The sequence below is a fragment of the Chiloscyllium punctatum genome, chromosome 9, assembly GCF_047496795.1.
Source record: "Chiloscyllium punctatum isolate Juve2018m chromosome 9, sChiPun1.3, whole genome shotgun sequence".
In the NCBI taxonomy this organism is placed as follows: domain Eukaryota; kingdom Metazoa; phylum Chordata; class Chondrichthyes; order Orectolobiformes; family Hemiscylliidae; genus Chiloscyllium; species Chiloscyllium punctatum.
In genome coordinates, this window is record NC_092747.1 from 114,436,436 (window position 1) to 114,453,916 (window position 17,481).

Genomic DNA, 17,481 nt, shown 5'->3' on the forward strand with positions numbered 1-17,481 from the left:
CTCTTGGAGGACCATCGATTGTTTAGGTTATTAAAGTCTATGTGAGATTTTTTTCCTTCCCACCTTGACGTGGAAACTCATCTCCTCACCATTGAATATGCAACCATTCGTTCTGTCAAGCTTTCATGCAACTACTTGTTAAGTAAGCTAGATGATTCAGAAACTTGGTGATAAGTATCGTTTTCACAAAAATCGCTGCAAGGATAGAGGATGCGATGAGTTGACCCTCAGTGTTATATTTGCTGTAATTAGTGCAAGGAGGGATCCAAGAACTAATCTCACACTTGGACTTTTTAAAAAGGAGATATCATTGTGATCTTTTGCAAGGATCATTTTTGATAGATTAAACCTAGTGAAGACATTCACAGGTTTGACAAAAACTTAATCAAACTATAAGTTGGCCATAATAATGACATAAAAGAAATATTCCAAGCCGAAGTGACCTGAACAAACACGGAGAACATTTTCATTGATTTCTGAACTACTTTAAGAAGTCAACTTACTTTCTTTCTTGATCTTTTCAGCGACAAGAAATTCATCTCTTTCCACGGTGGGAGCAAAATTACTTCCAATTACTCTCACAGCGTACTGGAATTGTTGAGCCACATCAGCTATAAAAGACAAGTGCACACGGTAAAGCCAATTCAGCTCCACAGGTTGGACGGGAAATTAAAATAAACTAAAACATGGTCTTAGAAACAACAATACTGACAAAAATGTTCCAATTTTAACTGACCTTAATCATTTTGCAATAGAGAACATTATATAATCAAAAACCAGTCTCTCAGATTTTATCCCATGCTTCACACTGCAAATTACTAATTTGTTTTCCTATTTATTATATTTACAAGTGCACATAAAGACACAAAATGTTGCAAATGTGCATTTAGAGAACTAAACAATGAACTAAAATGAAACTATGTAAGGAGGTCATGAGGCTATAAAGGGAGATAGACAGGTTAAGTGGGTGAAGATCTGGAAGCTGGAGTATAATGTGGGAAAGTGCAAAATTGTCTATCTTTGCAAAATAAAAAAAAATGAACCAGATCAAAACAGAGAGGTTGTAGAACTCTGAGATGCAGAGATCTGGGTACCTTCATACACGAGTCACCGAAGGTTAGTATGCAGGTACAGAAATTTTTTTTAAAAAGTAATAAAACAACATTCTATTAGCAAGGTCAATTGGATGCAAGAGTAATGAGGTTTGCTTCAATTATACAGAGCATTGGTGAGACCACATCTATAGTACTGTGTATAATACTGGTCACCATACATACAGAAGAAGGATGCTGATGCATTGCAGGTTGTTCTTAGATTTACTGGACGAATACCTGGAATGAGCAGATTGCCTTAAGAGGAAAGGTGCTTGAGCTTTGGACATCACATGGAGACCTCCTGCAGAGTTGTCCTGAGCTGAGATGACTGACCTCAAACAATTTTCCTTTCAGCTAGATATGACTGCAAACAGCAGACAGCTTTTCCTTGATTCCCATGGATTCCAATTTGCTCGGGCTCCTTCATGCTACAATTAGTCAAATGCAGCCTTGATGTCAAGCGCAGTCACTCTCATCTGACCGCTAGAATTCAGCTCTTTTATCTACATTTGAACCAAAGCTGTAATAAAGTCAGGAGCCGAGTGGCCTTGACAGAACTCAAATTCAACATTAGTGAGCAAGTTATTGCTAAGCAACTTCTGCTTCATAACATTTGATGATAATTTCTATCACTTTACTGATGATGCAAAGTAGACTGATAGAGCAATAATTGGCCAGGTTTGATTTATCCTTTTTGTCTGGAGGACATATTGGGCAATTTTCCACATTGCCAGATAGTTGTCAGTGTTATAACCTCCCAGCATGTTTAATGGCTCAATCAAATCTCTCAAGTCTTCTCCTGTTCAACATTTTCTATGATTCAAATCAAAAATAACTCCACTCATTCCAAGTATTAGTCAAATAAACTTTCTCTGGACTGCTTTAATGTATTTATATCCTTTCTTAAATGAGGAGACTACAAACGTACACAGTACGTCAGATATGGTCTCATCAATAACCTGTATAACTGAAGCAGAACCTCCCTACTTGTACTCAATTCCCCTTGTGATAAATGATTACATTTCATTAGCTTTCCTATTACTTGCTGTCTATTAACCTTTTGCATTTCATAATCAGGACACCCAGATTTCTTTACATAGCAAGAGCTCGAAAATCCCCCACAATCTCAATAATTTGCCTTTTAGTCTTCCTCCCAAAACAAATAATTTCACACCTTCCCATATCAACTCCATTTGTCAGATTTTTGCCCACTTGCTTAAGCTATCTGCTGTCTACTCATACTTTGCTAACTACTGCTGTGTTATTAGTAAATTTAGCAGCCATATCTTCCATCCTTTCCTTTGTATCACTTATACAAATTGTAAAAGGTTGGGGTTGCAACTTGTTTCTGGTACCCTACTTCAAGCATCACGCCAACCAGAAAATGATATATCTATCCGTATCATTGCCTGTTAGCCAGTCAACCTCTTATCTATGCCAATGTGTTCTTTTCTCTCTGCCATGAGATTACATTTTTTGCAAAAATGTTTGACATAGCATCTACAAATACCATTTGGAAATCCAACACATCAGGAGGGGGCAAATGAGGAAACTGGAGAAGTCTGAGTTCATCCCTTGTGGTTGGAGGGTTCTGAGGCGGAAGATGAGGCGCTCTTCCTCCAACCGTTGTGTTGCTATCGGGCTAACTTTTCTTTTACTTCTTTACTTTCTAAATATCTGTAGAAACTATCAATATTCTTACATTTTCAATTAGCTATCTCTCATATTCTAAAATTATCCAGTTGCACAGTCTGTTTGAGATATGACATCTGGAACGATGCATACAGTTTTGTTTAAGAAAGAACATAACGGGATTAAAGTTCACTTGACCAAGTCTTGGGATGAAGGGTTGGTTTCTGAGCAAAGATTGGACACAGCAGCCGTATAACTATTGGAGATTGGAATACAGAAGAATGAAAACTGATCTTATTGAAACGTTTAAGATTGCAGGGAAATTGACAGGGTGGATGCAGAAAGGACAATTCCAAGTGTTGGAGAGATTAGAACTAGAGGGCACAGTTTAAAAAGGAGGGATCTCTCAATTAAGATGGAGATTTGAACAAATCTTTTACTCCCAAAAGGACATTAGTTCCCAAATTCTCTTCACCAGAGAAAAAGGGAAGCATAATTAACCGAATATTGTTAAGGCTGAGGTAGACAGATTCTTGAATGACAAGGAAATCAACTGGACTACAGACTAGACTGGAAGGTGGTGTTGAGGCCTTTTAGATCAGCCATGGTCTTATTGATGATGCAACAGACTTGTGTGACCAAATTGGTAAACATGCGACCAAATTGCCTAATCTGTACATTCAGTGCAACTGGGAAAGTGACATTTCTGGTGCCAAACAATGAGCTGATTTAAGTAACTTATAGGAAGCATGATAGTAATAATAGTTCAATTAGCAATGGATAATAGAAAGTAATAATCTAAAATTAAGTTTCCAATTTGGAGGATTGCTAATTTCAAAGAGATGAGTAGGATCTAACCAGATGAAAATGGAACCATAATTAACAGGAATAAGTGATAAATGAAAATGTTCAGGGAAAATATCTTTAAATACCAAACAATCATGATCTGGAACCCATTGTGCATGAGGGTCTTGGAAGTGGAAATGATTAGTGGTTTCATAAGGAAAAAGGATGGCAATGGAGGGAAATAAACCAGCAGGGCTAAAGGGAGAGAAGGAGGGAACACATTGATTGGATTACTCAATGAAGAGCCAGCATTGCTCTGACTGGCCAAATAGCCTTCTTGTGTTACAATTATATGCTAACTTTGCCTTTTCTTCATGTACATTCCTCTTACCCCGACACTGTTTATATTCCAAAAGCCTGAATCCTTTCCTCTGATATCATCTCATCAATTTAATTACTCTTCATACTCCTTGTGATTATACACCACTTTCTGGATTAGTGGTGCTGGAAAAGCACAGCAGTTCAGTCAGCATCCGAGGAGCAGTAACTGCTGTGCTTTTCCAGCACCACTAATCCAGAATCTGGTTTCCAGCATCTGCAGTCATTGTTTTTACCTAGATAATACACCACTCACACTATCCCTGTATTGACTGGCACTATAATAATCCTGAGTAACACATTCTCTATTCTCCAAATACTGAACCCCCGATCGGAGGACTCGGATCTTACACCTCTCAATTTCATTGTCTCCGACGTGAGAAAGTCCTCCTAATCTTGTCTGTTCTTTCTCCAACACCCTTGTCACCGCTCTTTGGTTATCGCCTTTGGAAGAGAACGCATCATTCTAGCCTCTCAATGCCAGCTGCAAACATACTCGGTCTAATGCCTCCCCTGCACGTCGCTACCTCACTCCCTCACTGCACTTGTACTTGTTTTCATTCTCCTTGGGGCGGAATCGCTGTCGACACTTTCCTACCTCACTGGCTGTGGACGGGACCAGCAAGTCTCGGGCTTCCCAAGCTCCAGACCCCGGCCCTAACTCACCCTCATTGCGGCCCAGAATCCGGCAGCACAGGCTTTGCAACAGTAGATTCGGGGACTTATGATCCACAGTCGCCATCGCCCGCCTTCCCAGGGCCCTGGCCCACAAGTCCCAGGTCGGAGCTCTGGCTTTACCACAGACCGCCCAGGTTCGGTCTCAGTTGATCACCAGCGCCAACGGCGCCATTTTTTCAAGAGCCCGCTTGATTGCAACGGAACTGCAAACATCCACTTCCGGGTCAGAGGCACAATCCACTGCGAGGGGGAAGGATGGGGTCCGAGATCAGGGCGGGGCTTGGTGCCGTGAAGGAAGCGTCAGGAGGAGGAGGAGGAGGGAGAGTGGGTGTGGCTGTGGGCAAGACCATGGCGTGGGCGGGGCACGGCATTGAGGGGCGTGGTCATAGGGGGCGGGCCTTAAAAGGGGCGGGGACTGTGTACGTGTGTGTGTGGGCGTGACGATGGCTGTCAGCGGGACCAGTATGAGCGGTTCAGGATGGAAGTGGGAGACCGGATGCGAACGGTGTCAAGATGTGGGCGGAGCTGCGAAAATGGGCGGAGCAGGCTGGAGAAGGATGGAGAGAGCGAAGGGCCCAGCAGGTGGGCGTGACTTAGTAGAGGGGCGGGGCTGATCGGGCGTGGGTGGGTGGGTGTGTGAGTGGATGGGCGGGGCAATTTGTTGGCTGGCTGGCGATGATTGGGGTTGATAAAAGTTAAAAATCCCACAACAGCAGGTTATAGTTCAACGGGTTTATTTGGAAACACGAGCTTTCGAAGCGCTGCCCCTTCATCAGGTTCCAAATAAACCCGTTGGAGTTGCGTGATTCTTTAACTTTGTCCACCCTAGTCCAACATTGGCACAGCCACACGAGATATGAAGGGTCAAAGGGCGAAGGCGTGGAGTGGGCGGGGCCAGATCGAGATGGGCTGGCACGAGAGAGCGCGTCTGCGCAGAGGGAAGTCTGTGAAGGAGCGCTGGCGTTACCATGGTTACTCCTGGTCCCACTGAGGATGGAGCTGACCCTTGTCGTTCTTCTTGTAGTAATTATCGTGTGCCTCGGATTTTGAGCACTGGGTGTGAGGTTTTCATGCTCGAGATTTAAACATCCTGCACACTGTTTCCATGCCTTTTTATCCAGGTATTATTTTAAATTTATTCATGGGAAGGTTAATGTTGTTTGGTAAGTCTGCCATTTATAGCTCATCCCTGATGGTGGTAACTGCATGCTTTCCAAGGTCATTTCATTTGGAGTCACATTTAGAAAGGAAATAAAGAACTTCATAGCATCTTTCATCACCACAGATTTTTTTTTCCAAAGCCAATGAATTTCAGGAAAGGTAATTTCGGTGATGTTGATTGAAGGATAAATATTTCCCAGCAAACTACGCAGAGAATAATTGCTCATCTTCAAAATAGTGCAACGGAATCTTTTACATCCACCTGAGAAGACAAGAGTTCTCAGTTTAACCACACATAGCATCACACAGCACAGAAACAGACCCTTTAGTCCAACCAGTCCATGCTGAACATAACCCCCAACTAAACTAGTCCCACCTGTCAACTCATCTGAAAAACGTTTATGTTCACTATGAAGAATATCCTCAGTACTTCTGTACTCAAGTGAGTCTTAAAAGGTGAGGGTCCACTCACTATGTGACAACTGGGCATCTTGGTGAACTCAGCCCAGTAGAATTTAGATTAGATTCCCTGCAGTGTGGAAACAGGCCCTTCAACCCAACAAGTCCATACTGACTCTCCACAGAGTAACCCACCCAGACCCATTTCTTTCTGACTAAAACACCTAATACTATGGACAATTTAGCATGGCCAATTCACCTGACCTGCACATCTTTGGACTGTGGGAGGAAACCCACGCAGACACAGGGAGAATGTGCAAACTCCACACAGACAGTTACCCAAGAATTGAACCTGGGTCCCTGGTGCTGTGAGGCAGCAGTGCTAACCATTGAGCCACCATGCCACCCTTCCCGAGAACTCCTTCCCTTAAAGGGCATGAATGAACCACAAACTAATAGTGTATGGCAATGTTTTCCCTCTTTCTCATTAAGTATTAATAAATTAATTGGTCACAACTCATTTGACTTCTGAGATTCTGTTCCTGCTGAACTTCCAGGATAAGCTAAAATGATTGCTGTTAATTTTGTTATTCTCTTCCTCTGATCAAGTGTCCTCAGTCTTTGTCATTTTAAAATGTGAAATAAATCCAAAGAAAATAGTTCACCTCCGAATTGGTTTCAGAACACTTTTAGGCATTGTAATATAAGTGTCTTGGTGCCTCATTGTCTCATCTCAAGCATCCCCATGGACAGAAAGGCTATTCATGTGACGCTTTTACAGAAAGACTTTCATTACAAAGGTTTGCTGATTGAAAGCCAAACGAAGGTCAGGGATTCACTTTTCAAAACCTTGAATGGGAATTGTGTTTTGGAGACATTGTAAAAAACATTGCATTGTGACAGTGATAGTATGCAGAATATCCTGCCATTTGATTGTGTTGGTAACTTAGCATTTTAATATTTCAATCATAAAATCGACTGTATTCAAGAATTGCAAAAGTATTTTACTTTTAACTTTATTCAATATTGGATTTAATCCTGATTTTCCTATAATGCTTCACCACATTTAACATGCTTTGAAAATTGGGGTTGCTCATTTATCAATAGACAAAATCTGGCTCTGTACTTATAAATATAATTAAGATATAATTCAGCTGACTGTATATTTATGAAATCTGCTGCACCCAAAGAAAATCAATAAAAATTAGACTCAGCTCCAGGAGCCAGTATGATGAAGTGTTTGTTGGCATTCTGTTTTGTTTTCTAACATCGAAGCAGCAACAACCCTGGAGACTGTACAGAACTGACTGCATCAAATAAGCTTGTGCTCCGATACTTTCCGGAGCTTAGTTCCAGAAACGTAAGATAATGCTGAAGATTTGTTCCGGACCATCTTCCTCCCCGACCAATGGCATTCAAAAAGCTTCAGCAAACTTTCAAGCATCCAGACAAATCTAAGCAACAACAAAACGTGACTTTAACAAAGACACTGTGTACTGTGTCTTTAACATACTAAATAGCGTAAAGGTGCTTTGCAGGAGCATTATCCATCAAAATTTGATACCAATCCATGTAAAGATATAGTGGGTAAATAAGAAAAGGTAGGAGGAGAAACGAATGAGGTTTCAAGAGGAATTTCTAGAGCTGAAGGCCTAGGCAAGTTGAAGTTTCACTACCAATATTCGAGCAATTGAAAGCACAAATACACAAGAAGCCTGAATGTGATGATCACAGAGGTTGTAGAGGAATTCTAAGGCTTGAAGAGGTTTTGGGGGATGCGAGGAATTCAAAAACTTGAATAAGAATTTTTAAATTGAAAAAGTACCAGACTGAAAACCAATTTAGCTCCTATGCCAAGGTAGTGTTGAATGAATAGTACCTGTTGCTGTTAGGATATGCACAACAAAATGTTGAACCAGCTGAATCTTAAAGTTTATAGAGACTGAAAACTGGTGGTTTTAAGGGAATACGGGGCAGTGTACCTCCCCTAAATGGTCAACTTGACACGTGATAATGGTGTTAAAAAGGATTTTTGTAACAGTGTGGCTGAGAAGATCATGAAGGTAGTCATACAGCAAGAAAGCAGACCTTTCCATCCAACTTGTCCATGTCTACCAGACATCCCAATCTGACCTAGTCTTATTTGCCAGCATTTGGCCCATATCCCTCTAAACCCTTCCTATTCATATATCCATCCAGATACTTTTTAAATATTGCAATTGTACCTGCCTCTGCCACTTCATCTGGCAGGTCATTCCATAGATGCACCGCCCTGTGAATGAAAAAGTTACCACTCAGGTCCTTTTAAAATCTTTCCCCTCTCACCTTAAACCTATGTCCTCAAGTTATTGTGTGATTTCGAAAATATTGGGAAAATATTCACCGGGAAGTGAAGTGCCTGATAATTTGGTGATCCCCGGAATATCCGTTCTTGTTTGCAAACTGCACATCCTATGGGACAGAGCATCTTTCCCTCAGAGGAGATGGTAGTGGTGGTGGTGGTGGAGGTTTGGCAGCAACTTTGCTCACATACTTAAAAATTAATATTTGATAGGTGATAGCCATCCTTTCCAGGTACTTGCTTGTTGCTGGGGAGATATGGCCTTTTAAATTTAAAGTAATAAGAGTTCTGTACCAAACAGAAGTTGCTGGAGAAAACCATCATCTGTGCAAAGAAAACAGAGTTATTGTTTCACGTCCAGTGGCCCTTCTTCAGAACTGCACTAAGATTATTCATAGCATGTGGTTGCAGAGTATCATCAAGCGGAAGAGAATTATCCATGTCAGCTGAGAGAGGAGCTGCTCAAAGTCTTTCCCCTGGGGTGGGAGAGTCCAGAACTAGAAGGCATAGGTTTAGGGTGAGAGGGGAAATATATAAAATGGACCTAAGGGGCAACTTTTTCACACAGAGGGTGGTGCATGTATGGAATGAGCTGCCAGAGGAAGTGCTGGAGGCTGGCACAATTGCAACATTTAAAAGGCATCTGGATGGGTACATGAATAGGAAAGGTTTGAGGGATGTGGGCCAAGTGCTGGCAAATGGGATTAGATTTGGTTGGGGTATCTGGTTTGTATGGACTAGTTGGACTGAACGGTCTGCTTCTGTGCTGCACACCTCGATGACTCTAAGCCTTTGTTTCCCTATCTGTGAATTACAAAGGATTAGTGATGATCGTGGAGCAGAATGCTCTTTTGATAATGTCATAAAGAGCACATAAATTGCTGCTAAAAGTTTCTAACACTGGCCGAGAAACTCGCAGTCTTTTGCACAACTGCTTTAGAAACAGAATATCACGTAGCATATTATATAACACCAAAAAGCACATCATCTTGTTTAAAGTGAATCTCGATTTTGTGGGAGGAAATATGGTGAGGGTAACAGCGCTCATGGTAAAGTGAAATTGGTGAACAGTGTTAAATGCAGAATTAAGAAGCTGAGTTGCCCTGTCCTCCTTCTTAAACCAGTTTTAATTTCACCGAGAAACACGTGGAGGCTTTACGAATTTAAACAAAACTTTTACGTTTCCTGTCTCTGCATGTCGAGATCCCACCTTTCCTTCTCCTACGCGCTCTCTTTTTTTGGTATCTGATTTGACCTCAATTCACATGGGTGTTTGGATTCTGTGTCTTTTTTTTTCGCAATGAGCTGCTGCTGGCCTCATTCACACGTTGAGAGGGCGCTGGACTCTCCCTGTCTCCCGCTGGTAGCGAGTCGCTGTACAAGCCACCACCCCCGTGGAGATCAAGCAGGAAATCGACCAGGAAACAAAATTAACAGATCGGGGAGACAGGAGGGGAGGAATATAGCAATCCTTTGTTTGACTTTCGTTTCTTATTCCGGACGGGTTGGCAGGAGTCTGGTTTGCAAACAGCTCACCTACTTGTGCAGGAAAAGCTATAACAGTGCCGTAGCTACAGTGAAAATACAGGAGACCCTAATCAATCTGTCCATCTGAGGCAGCAGCTGTAAACAGCAACAAGGCAGCGCTGCTATTAAACATTAATATTAAAGATTCATGTTGAGGGAGCAGGGGCTCCGCCCACACCATTATATTGTGTTGCGGGTAGCCCCGGGTATGTTGGTGTGAATTAGTTCCCCATCTGTCTCCCTGTGTTTGTGTGTCTGAGTACGGAGCTGTGCCCGCCCGGAGGAGGAGCCCGCTTTTCTGGGAGGAGGAAGGGGATCAGTTCCCGGGGAGAGCGGGAGCCCAGAGCCGGAACATGCGCCGTCTGACAGCGGATTAGAGCCGCCGTTTGGAGCCGGACACGGACCGGGACGAGGCGATGGACTGGAGCGGGCTCTGGAGCACCATCCGCCGCTGGGTGAGTGTCCGTCGGCCAAGCTCCTTACTGGGGAGGGGAGGGGAATAGTCTCTCTCGCCCTCCTCCTGCACCACCCCGGCCCCGGCACCGGCACAGGCTTCATCCCGGGGCCCGGCACCTGTTCAAACCCGACTCCAGCCTCCCACAGTCCGCCCTCCGTCCGGAGCTTTTGGGAGCGGCTTCGCTTTCCAAATGTGGATCCGTTCCCGGAGTGGATCGGAGTGGGGAGGTTGTGGATCAGCTCCCCGGAGTGGGGGGGGGGGGGGGTAGGGGGGTGTGTGGACCAGGTCAACGGAGTGGGGAGGTGGTGAATAAGGTGCCCGGAGTGGGGGTGGTGGTGGTAGTGGGGGGAGGGGTTTGTGGATCAGAATGGGGGGCGGTTCTGGATCAGGTCCCCGGAGTGGGGGAGGTTGTGGATCAGAATTGGGGGGTGGGGGGTGGTGTTGTGGATAAGGTCCCCGGAGTGGGGGTTGTGGATCAAGTCCCTGGAATGGGAAGGTTGTGAATCAGAGTGGGGGGGGGGGGGTTGTGGATAAGGTCCCTGGGGGGGTTGTGGATAAGGTCCCTGGGGGGGGGAGGTTGTGGTTCAGCTCCCCGGAGTGGGGGGGCGGGGGGTGGTTGTGGATCAAGTCTCGGTGGGGGGTTGTGGATCAGTGTGGGGTGGTTGTGGATCAGGTCCCCAGAGTGGGGAGGTTCTGGATCAGGTGCCCGGAGTGGGGAGGTTGTGGATCAAGTCTTGGGGTGGGGGGGTTGTGGATCAGGTCCCCGGAGTGGGGAGGTTGTGGGTCAGAGTGGGGGGGTTGTAGACCAGGTCCCCGGAGTGGGGAGGTTGTGGATCAGAGTGGGGGGGTTGTAGACCAGGTCCCCGGAGTGGGGAGGTTGTGGATCAGAGTGGGGGGGTTGTAGATCAGGTCCCCGGAGTGGGGAGGTTGTGGATCAGAGTGGGGGGGTTGTAGACCAGGTCCCCGGAGTGGGGAGGTTGTGGATCAGGTGCCCAGAGTGGGGAGGTTGTGGATCAAGTCTCGGAGTGGGGAGGTTGTGGTTCAGCTCCCCGGAGTGGGGGGGTGAAGGGGTTTGTGGATCAGCTCCCCGGAGTGGGGGGAGGGTTGTGGATCAAGTCTCGGGATGGGGGGGGTTGTGGATCAAGTCTTGGGGTGGGGGGGTTGTGGATCAGAGTGGGGTGGTTGTGGATCAGGTCCCGGAGTGAGGAGGATGTGGATCGGAGTCGGGGGGGTGGGGGGTTGTGGACCAGGTCCCTGGAGTGGGGAGGTGGTGGATCAGGTCCCAGAGTGGGCAGGTTGTGGATCGGAGTGGGGATGTTGGGGATCAGGTCCTCGGAGTGGGGACGTTGTGGATCAGATCCCCGGATTGGGCGGGGGGGTTGTGGATCAGAGTGGGGACGTTGTGGATCAGATCCCCGGATTGGGCGGGGGGGTTGTGGATCAGAGTGGGGACGTTGTGGATCAGATCCCCGGATTGGGCGGGGGGGTTGTGGATCAGAGTGGGGACGTTGTGGATCAGGTCCCCGGAGTGCGGTCGTTGTGGATCTGGTCCCTGGAGTGGGGAGGTTGTGGATCAGAGTTGGGGGGTTGTGATCAAGTCTCGGAGTGGGGATGTTGTGGATCAGGTCCCCGGATTGGGGGGGGGGGTTGTGGATCAGAGTGGGGAGGATGTGGATCAGGTCCCCGGATTGGCGGGGGGGGTTGTGGATCAGAGTGGGGACGTTGTGGATCAGGTCCCCGGAGTGGGGAGGTTGTGGATCAAGTCCGCGGAGTGGGGGGGTTGTGGATCAAGTCCCCGGAGTGGGGGGCTTGTGGATCGGAGTGGGGAGGTTGTGAATAAGGTCCCTGGAGTGGGGGGGTTGTGGATCAGAGTGGGAAGGATGTGGATCAGGTCCCCGGAGTGGGGAGGTTGTGGATCAGAGTGGGGGGGGTTTGTGGATCAAATCTGCGGAGTGGGGACATGTGGATCAGGTCTCCAGAGTGGGGACATGGTGGATCAGGTCCAGGAGTGGGGAGGTTGTGAATCAGGTCCCCAGAGTGGGGGGGGTTGTGGATCAGGTCCCTGGAGTGGGGAGGTTGTGGATCAGGTCCCCGGAGTGGGGGGGTTTGTGGATCAGGTCCCCGGAGTGGGGGGGTTTGTGAATCAGGTCCCCAGAGTGGGGGGGTTGTGGATCAGGTCCCTGGAGTTGGGGGGGGGGGGGGGGGGGTTGTCGGTCACGTCCCCGGAGTGGGGAGGTTGTGGATCAGAGTGGGGAGTTTGTGGATCAGGTCCTGGAGTGGGGAGGTTGTGGATCAGATACCCGGAATGGGGAGGTTGTGGGTCAGTCCTCGGAGCAAGTGGCACGATCTGGGTCATTCTAGGAGTGAAGAGGTTGTGGACCATTCGCCTCTGAGGATTTTCTGTGTTCAATCTGGGAATGGGTAGATTGTGGTTCAAACCCAGAGTGCGAAGGTTATGGATCAACCTGGGAGTGAGGTGGAGTTTATCTCATTCAGAGTTGTTCACAGGAAACAAACTCATAGAAGTCCTACTGCATGGAAACAGGCCCTTTTGCTCAACAGGTCCAGACTGACCCTCCAAAAAGTAACCCACCCAGACCCATTCCCCCTACCCTATTATTCTACATTTATCCCTAACTAATGAATCTAACCTACACATCCCTGAACATTACGGGCAATTTAGCATGGCCAATTCACCTAACCTGCACGTCTTTGGACTGTGGGAGGAAACCAGAGCACACGGAAGAAACCCATGCAGACACGGGGAAAACAGGCAAACTCCACACAGAAAGTTGCTTGAGGCTGGAATCAAACCCAGGTCCCAGTCCTGTGCGGCAGCAGTGCTGACCACTGAACCACTGTACCAGGAACTCTGCCTTCATTCCCCTCCTTCCCATTTACCCCCATGTCCTCATCACTCCTTGTTTCCCTATACCCCTCTCTGCCCATTTTCCCCTCTTTTTCTTCCCTCCCCAATTTTCCCATTTGCCCCCTTGCCATTTCCATCCGTCTCCATTCCCATTTCCCTTCCCTCCATCTCCATTCCTCCCACCCTTTCTTTGTTTTCAAGATTTCCTCTTCTGTTTCTCCCTCCCATGTTTCCCCTTGTCTTAGCCTTACGCCATTTCTCTCTCCTGTCTTCTTACTTCCCTCGCCTGTCCCCTATCACCACCTCTCCTGCTGTCCTCCCCGCTCTTCGCTTCGAACCATCTCCCCATCCCCTTCTTTGTCCATTCCTCCTTGTTGTCCTCTTCCTTCCCTGCCCACTCCCATTTCCCCCAAACACTTACTATTATCCCTTCCCCAACCTGCATCACCTTCGTGCTCTCCTATTCTAAACTTCCTCTTTTTCTGGATATTTGTATTGATCTGACGAAGTGAAAACTGAGAAGGTAGCAGTATCTGTAGGAAATACTTGGTATGCATTGTTGGGTTAGATACCACTAACTCACTCATGTTGTTGAATGTAGAAAATGTACAGTAACTCTTTCCAAAATGTACCAAGCTTGATTTAGTGATAATTCCATTATGTACTTTTAAATTGGACCAACAGCAATCACATTTTCTATCACTGAGAAAAGTTACACACGCAACGTTTTTAGATTAGATTAGATTACTTACAGCGTGGAAACAGGCCCTTCGGCCCACACCGACCCGCCGAAGCGCACCACCCACACCCATTCCCCTACATTTACCTTGCACCTAACACTACGGGCAATTTAGCATGTCTAATTCACCTAACCTGCACATTTTTGGACTGTGGGAGGAAACCGGAGCACCACGCAGACATGGGGAGAATGTGCAAACTCCATACAGTCAGTCGCCTGAGGCGGGAATTGAACCCGGGTCTCTGACGCTGTGAGGCAGCAATGCTAACCACTGTGCCACCGTGCAGCCCACCGTTTTGCTGGTGTTTTAGCTGGAAAAGCAATTGAGTTCCCTGCTGAAACCTTCTGATATGTTCTGCTTAGTGGAAGTGCACATTAGCTTTTTGAATGAAGGTGGATCCCTGTGAATGTTATATTTAGCCAACACTGTTCTCCCTCAGAAGGGACATATTTGTTTTTCTGCAGTGTCTTTCACCTTCTTGGCTGGTCCCTTTAAAAGGCATAGCCAATTAATTACTTTTGAATTGTGCAGAATCTTTATTTTGTTAGCAACACAGCAGCGAAATATTGTTAGAAGGATAAATATTTGACCAAGGAACTGAGGAGATCCCTCCTGCTGAATGTTTAGTTGTTGAATTTCAATTTTATACATCCACCTGCAAGAGCAGCAGGTATTTTGCTGTAATGTGTTACCCTATAGATTATACATCAGGCAGTGTGGCACTCCCTCTGTTCTGCTCAAATAGTCTAGATCATGATATGGCAGTTGAGCTCACAATTTGATGCTGCCGTGTCAAACTGATACTAATATTATTCTGTTACAGTAAGTCTGAATGCATGATAATAAAGCGTGTACATTTTGAGTACCGGAAGACGATGCACTTTGCCGTATGTGATAATGTGAAACAAGGCTGATGTACAGCTGGAGATTAAAAGCACTGTTATTTTACACTGTTGGATCTGCTGTTACTTATTACGAATGGACTGTGCTGTCAGTCTAATGCTGATGTAATAATTACAAATTGCTAGTGAAGGATCAGATGAGATTAAATGAGGTGCCGACATGATCTTGACGCTAGTTAGTGTAAGACTTGACAGTTTTCAGTGGTCTTTCAGTTGTCTACTGTTTTTGATTCATTATTAATTGAGTAAACCAATGTTGCTGTGAACTGTTCAGTAATCTTGGTCTTTTTGCTCATAATTTCATTTGGTAAAATTTACCCAACATTTCCCTGAATATGAAGTTAATGCTCTTAAGACAAGCAGCTTTATTTGCGCAGTATTAATCTGTTCATCTGTTTGTTCTTGCTGGCTGACTGCTAATTTTGATAGTGATTTCATTGTGCATACTTTTCGAAGACTGCAGCCATACAGATAGTGGGTTACAAAGAATGGATTGCTCGCATTTTCAGCTATCTTGTTTGTTTATGTCTTTACTATTGCTGCTTTGGAGCAGGTTATCAGAGGATAGCGCCTTGAATATGACTTCATCCTTCTATCTCCTTCAAACTGCTTAGCAGTTTGGCAACTAATTGGAGTAATAAGAATGAGAACATACTTTCTCCATTTCTATTCTGGTGCAAGGCAAGGATAACAACAGGAAGTTATTTTGTTATTATCTAGTTTGGAGTTGCAGGGGGAGGGCTGATTCCTTTCCTTAACCTATTTCTCCATTGGTTCCAAAACTTAAATTGAAAAAGGGAGTTGATATTGTTAATTGTAAATACATCACATGGCAAATAGCTGAGGGTGAGAAACATGATGTTGCCAGGATTGGAGGATTTGAGCTACAGGGAGAGGCTGAATAGGCTGGGGCTGTTTTTCCTGGAGTGTTGGAGGCTGAGGGGTGACCTTATAAAGATTTATAAAATTATGAGGGGTAAATAGACAAGATCTTTTCCCTGAGGTGGGGAGTCCAGAACTAGAGGGCGTAGGTTTATGGTGAGAGGAGAAAGATTTAAAAAGGACCTAAGGGGCAACTTTTTCATGCAGAGGGTGGTGCTTGTATAGAATGAGCTGCCAGAGGAAGTGCCATGAGGCTGGTACAATTACAAAATTTAATATGAATAGGAAGGGTTTACATGAATATGGGCCAAGTGCTGGCAAATGGGGCGAGATTAGGTTAGGATATCTGATTGGTATGCATGAATTGGACCGAAGGGTCTATTTCTGTGCTGTACACCTCTATGACTCGATAATTGTAAGTAACCAATAACTAACTAGCTTGTTGCAAACAAAACTTTTTTGAGCAAAGAAGGCAACAATCATTTAAAAAAAATTATGCATATATATTGAAACACTTCTTGAAAACTAGCACATGTATGCAATGTGTCAGTCTGGAGAAATATATATTTTTTAAAAACTCCAGTGGACTATTGTCTTCAAAGTAATTTTGCTAAGTAAGTTACATTCAGAAAAAAGAATCATTCACAGATTGTCCAAATATTGGTCTGTAGCTAAAGTCATCTTTTGAGCAAGCTATTGAGGTATCTTCCTGGCTCAGTATGGGTGGCTGAGTTATTTTTCTGAGATAGTGGTACAGTTTTGTGTTCTCTGTTAGAAACTCTCAACTTGCAGTGATGAAGCCTTCCAGTAGATTTTTAGCTCAAATACAGAGGGGAGATTTCAGAAATAAAAAGTGACAAAGTGTGCAGCTCCAGGTAATTTGGTTCTGTGTCTGCTATAGCTTTATTACAGCCACAGACTGGGTTGTGTGGCCTCTCTCTCAAAACAGCTTTGACTCAGTGATTCCAGTTGAGCAGCTTGTGTTCTTTATAAGTGCAAGGTTTTCACCTGTGAGCGGTCACTGCGACCTGGAAGTAGAATCAAAGTCCTGAAATGGAGAAAAGCAGCAGAGTAAGAGTTTAGAACAGGGCTGTAGTGCACCACTAGTTGCAGGTTTAGAACAACAGCCTTACCTAAACAACTTTCTCAATGTTTTGTTGATTTCTGATAGATTAATATGAATTTCCCGACTTATTTAAAGCATTCCTAAAAAGCTTTGCAGCACTATTATGATTTTTGGTCATGAAAAGTCTCTAAATATATTCATTTTGAGGATTGACTTTATGGGGAGGACGGAGTAAGTGTAAATAATGGGAACAAAAAATTGGGAGGTGTAGAGAAATGGGTTAACAACATGAGTCTAAGACATTCTGATTAATGAAGTAAGATCACATTACTGAAGAGAGTCTGGAGAAATCACATGGAAGAGATTATTTGTGCATAGATACATACGAGACTCTGTAAATAAAAGGCTATTGGTGAAATGTATACAGATTACTGCAGAGTGATTTGAGAGGCCATCAGACCCGCTATCACCCCAACTAGATGATATAACCCTCGCAGGCAATTACATTGCTTGTTCTGTACATTATTTATTACTGTGTTTGAACGCAGTTTCCAGTAGGCAAGTTCAGA

At 45.0% G+C, this 17,481-nt stretch overlaps 2 protein-coding genes across 7 annotated transcripts in view; one reads left to right on the forward strand and one right to left on the reverse strand.

Moving 5' to 3' along the window:
• Positions 1-4,783, reverse strand: part of tubgcp3 (tubulin gamma complex component 3) — a 56,503-nt gene extending 51,720 nt beyond the window's left edge. The window contains exons 1-2 of the mRNA XM_072578121.1: positions 4,557-4,783; positions 504-611 (exon numbers count right to left, since the gene is read on the reverse strand). Coding sequence (XP_072434222.1) covers positions 504-611; positions 4,557-4,632 — 184 coding nt within the window. The 5' untranslated portion in view covers positions 4,633-4,783. The remainder of the gene's footprint in view (positions 1-503; positions 612-4,556) is intronic.
• Positions 4,784-5,066: 283 nt separating this feature from the next.
• Positions 5,067-17,481, forward strand: part of atp11a (ATPase phospholipid transporting 11A) — a 147,880-nt gene continuing 135,465 nt past the window's right edge. For 5 of the 6 annotated variants that reach the window (XM_072578122.1, XM_072578123.1, XM_072578125.1 and 2 more), the window contains exon 1: positions 5,067-5,150. In XM_072578122.1, the coding sequence (XP_072434223.1) occupies positions 5,082-5,150 (69 nt within the window). In that variant the 5' untranslated portion in view covers positions 5,067-5,081. Of the gene's footprint in view, positions 5,151-9,818; positions 10,452-17,481 lie in introns of those variants that run through there. The other variant, XM_072578124.1, reaches the window with a different exon arrangement.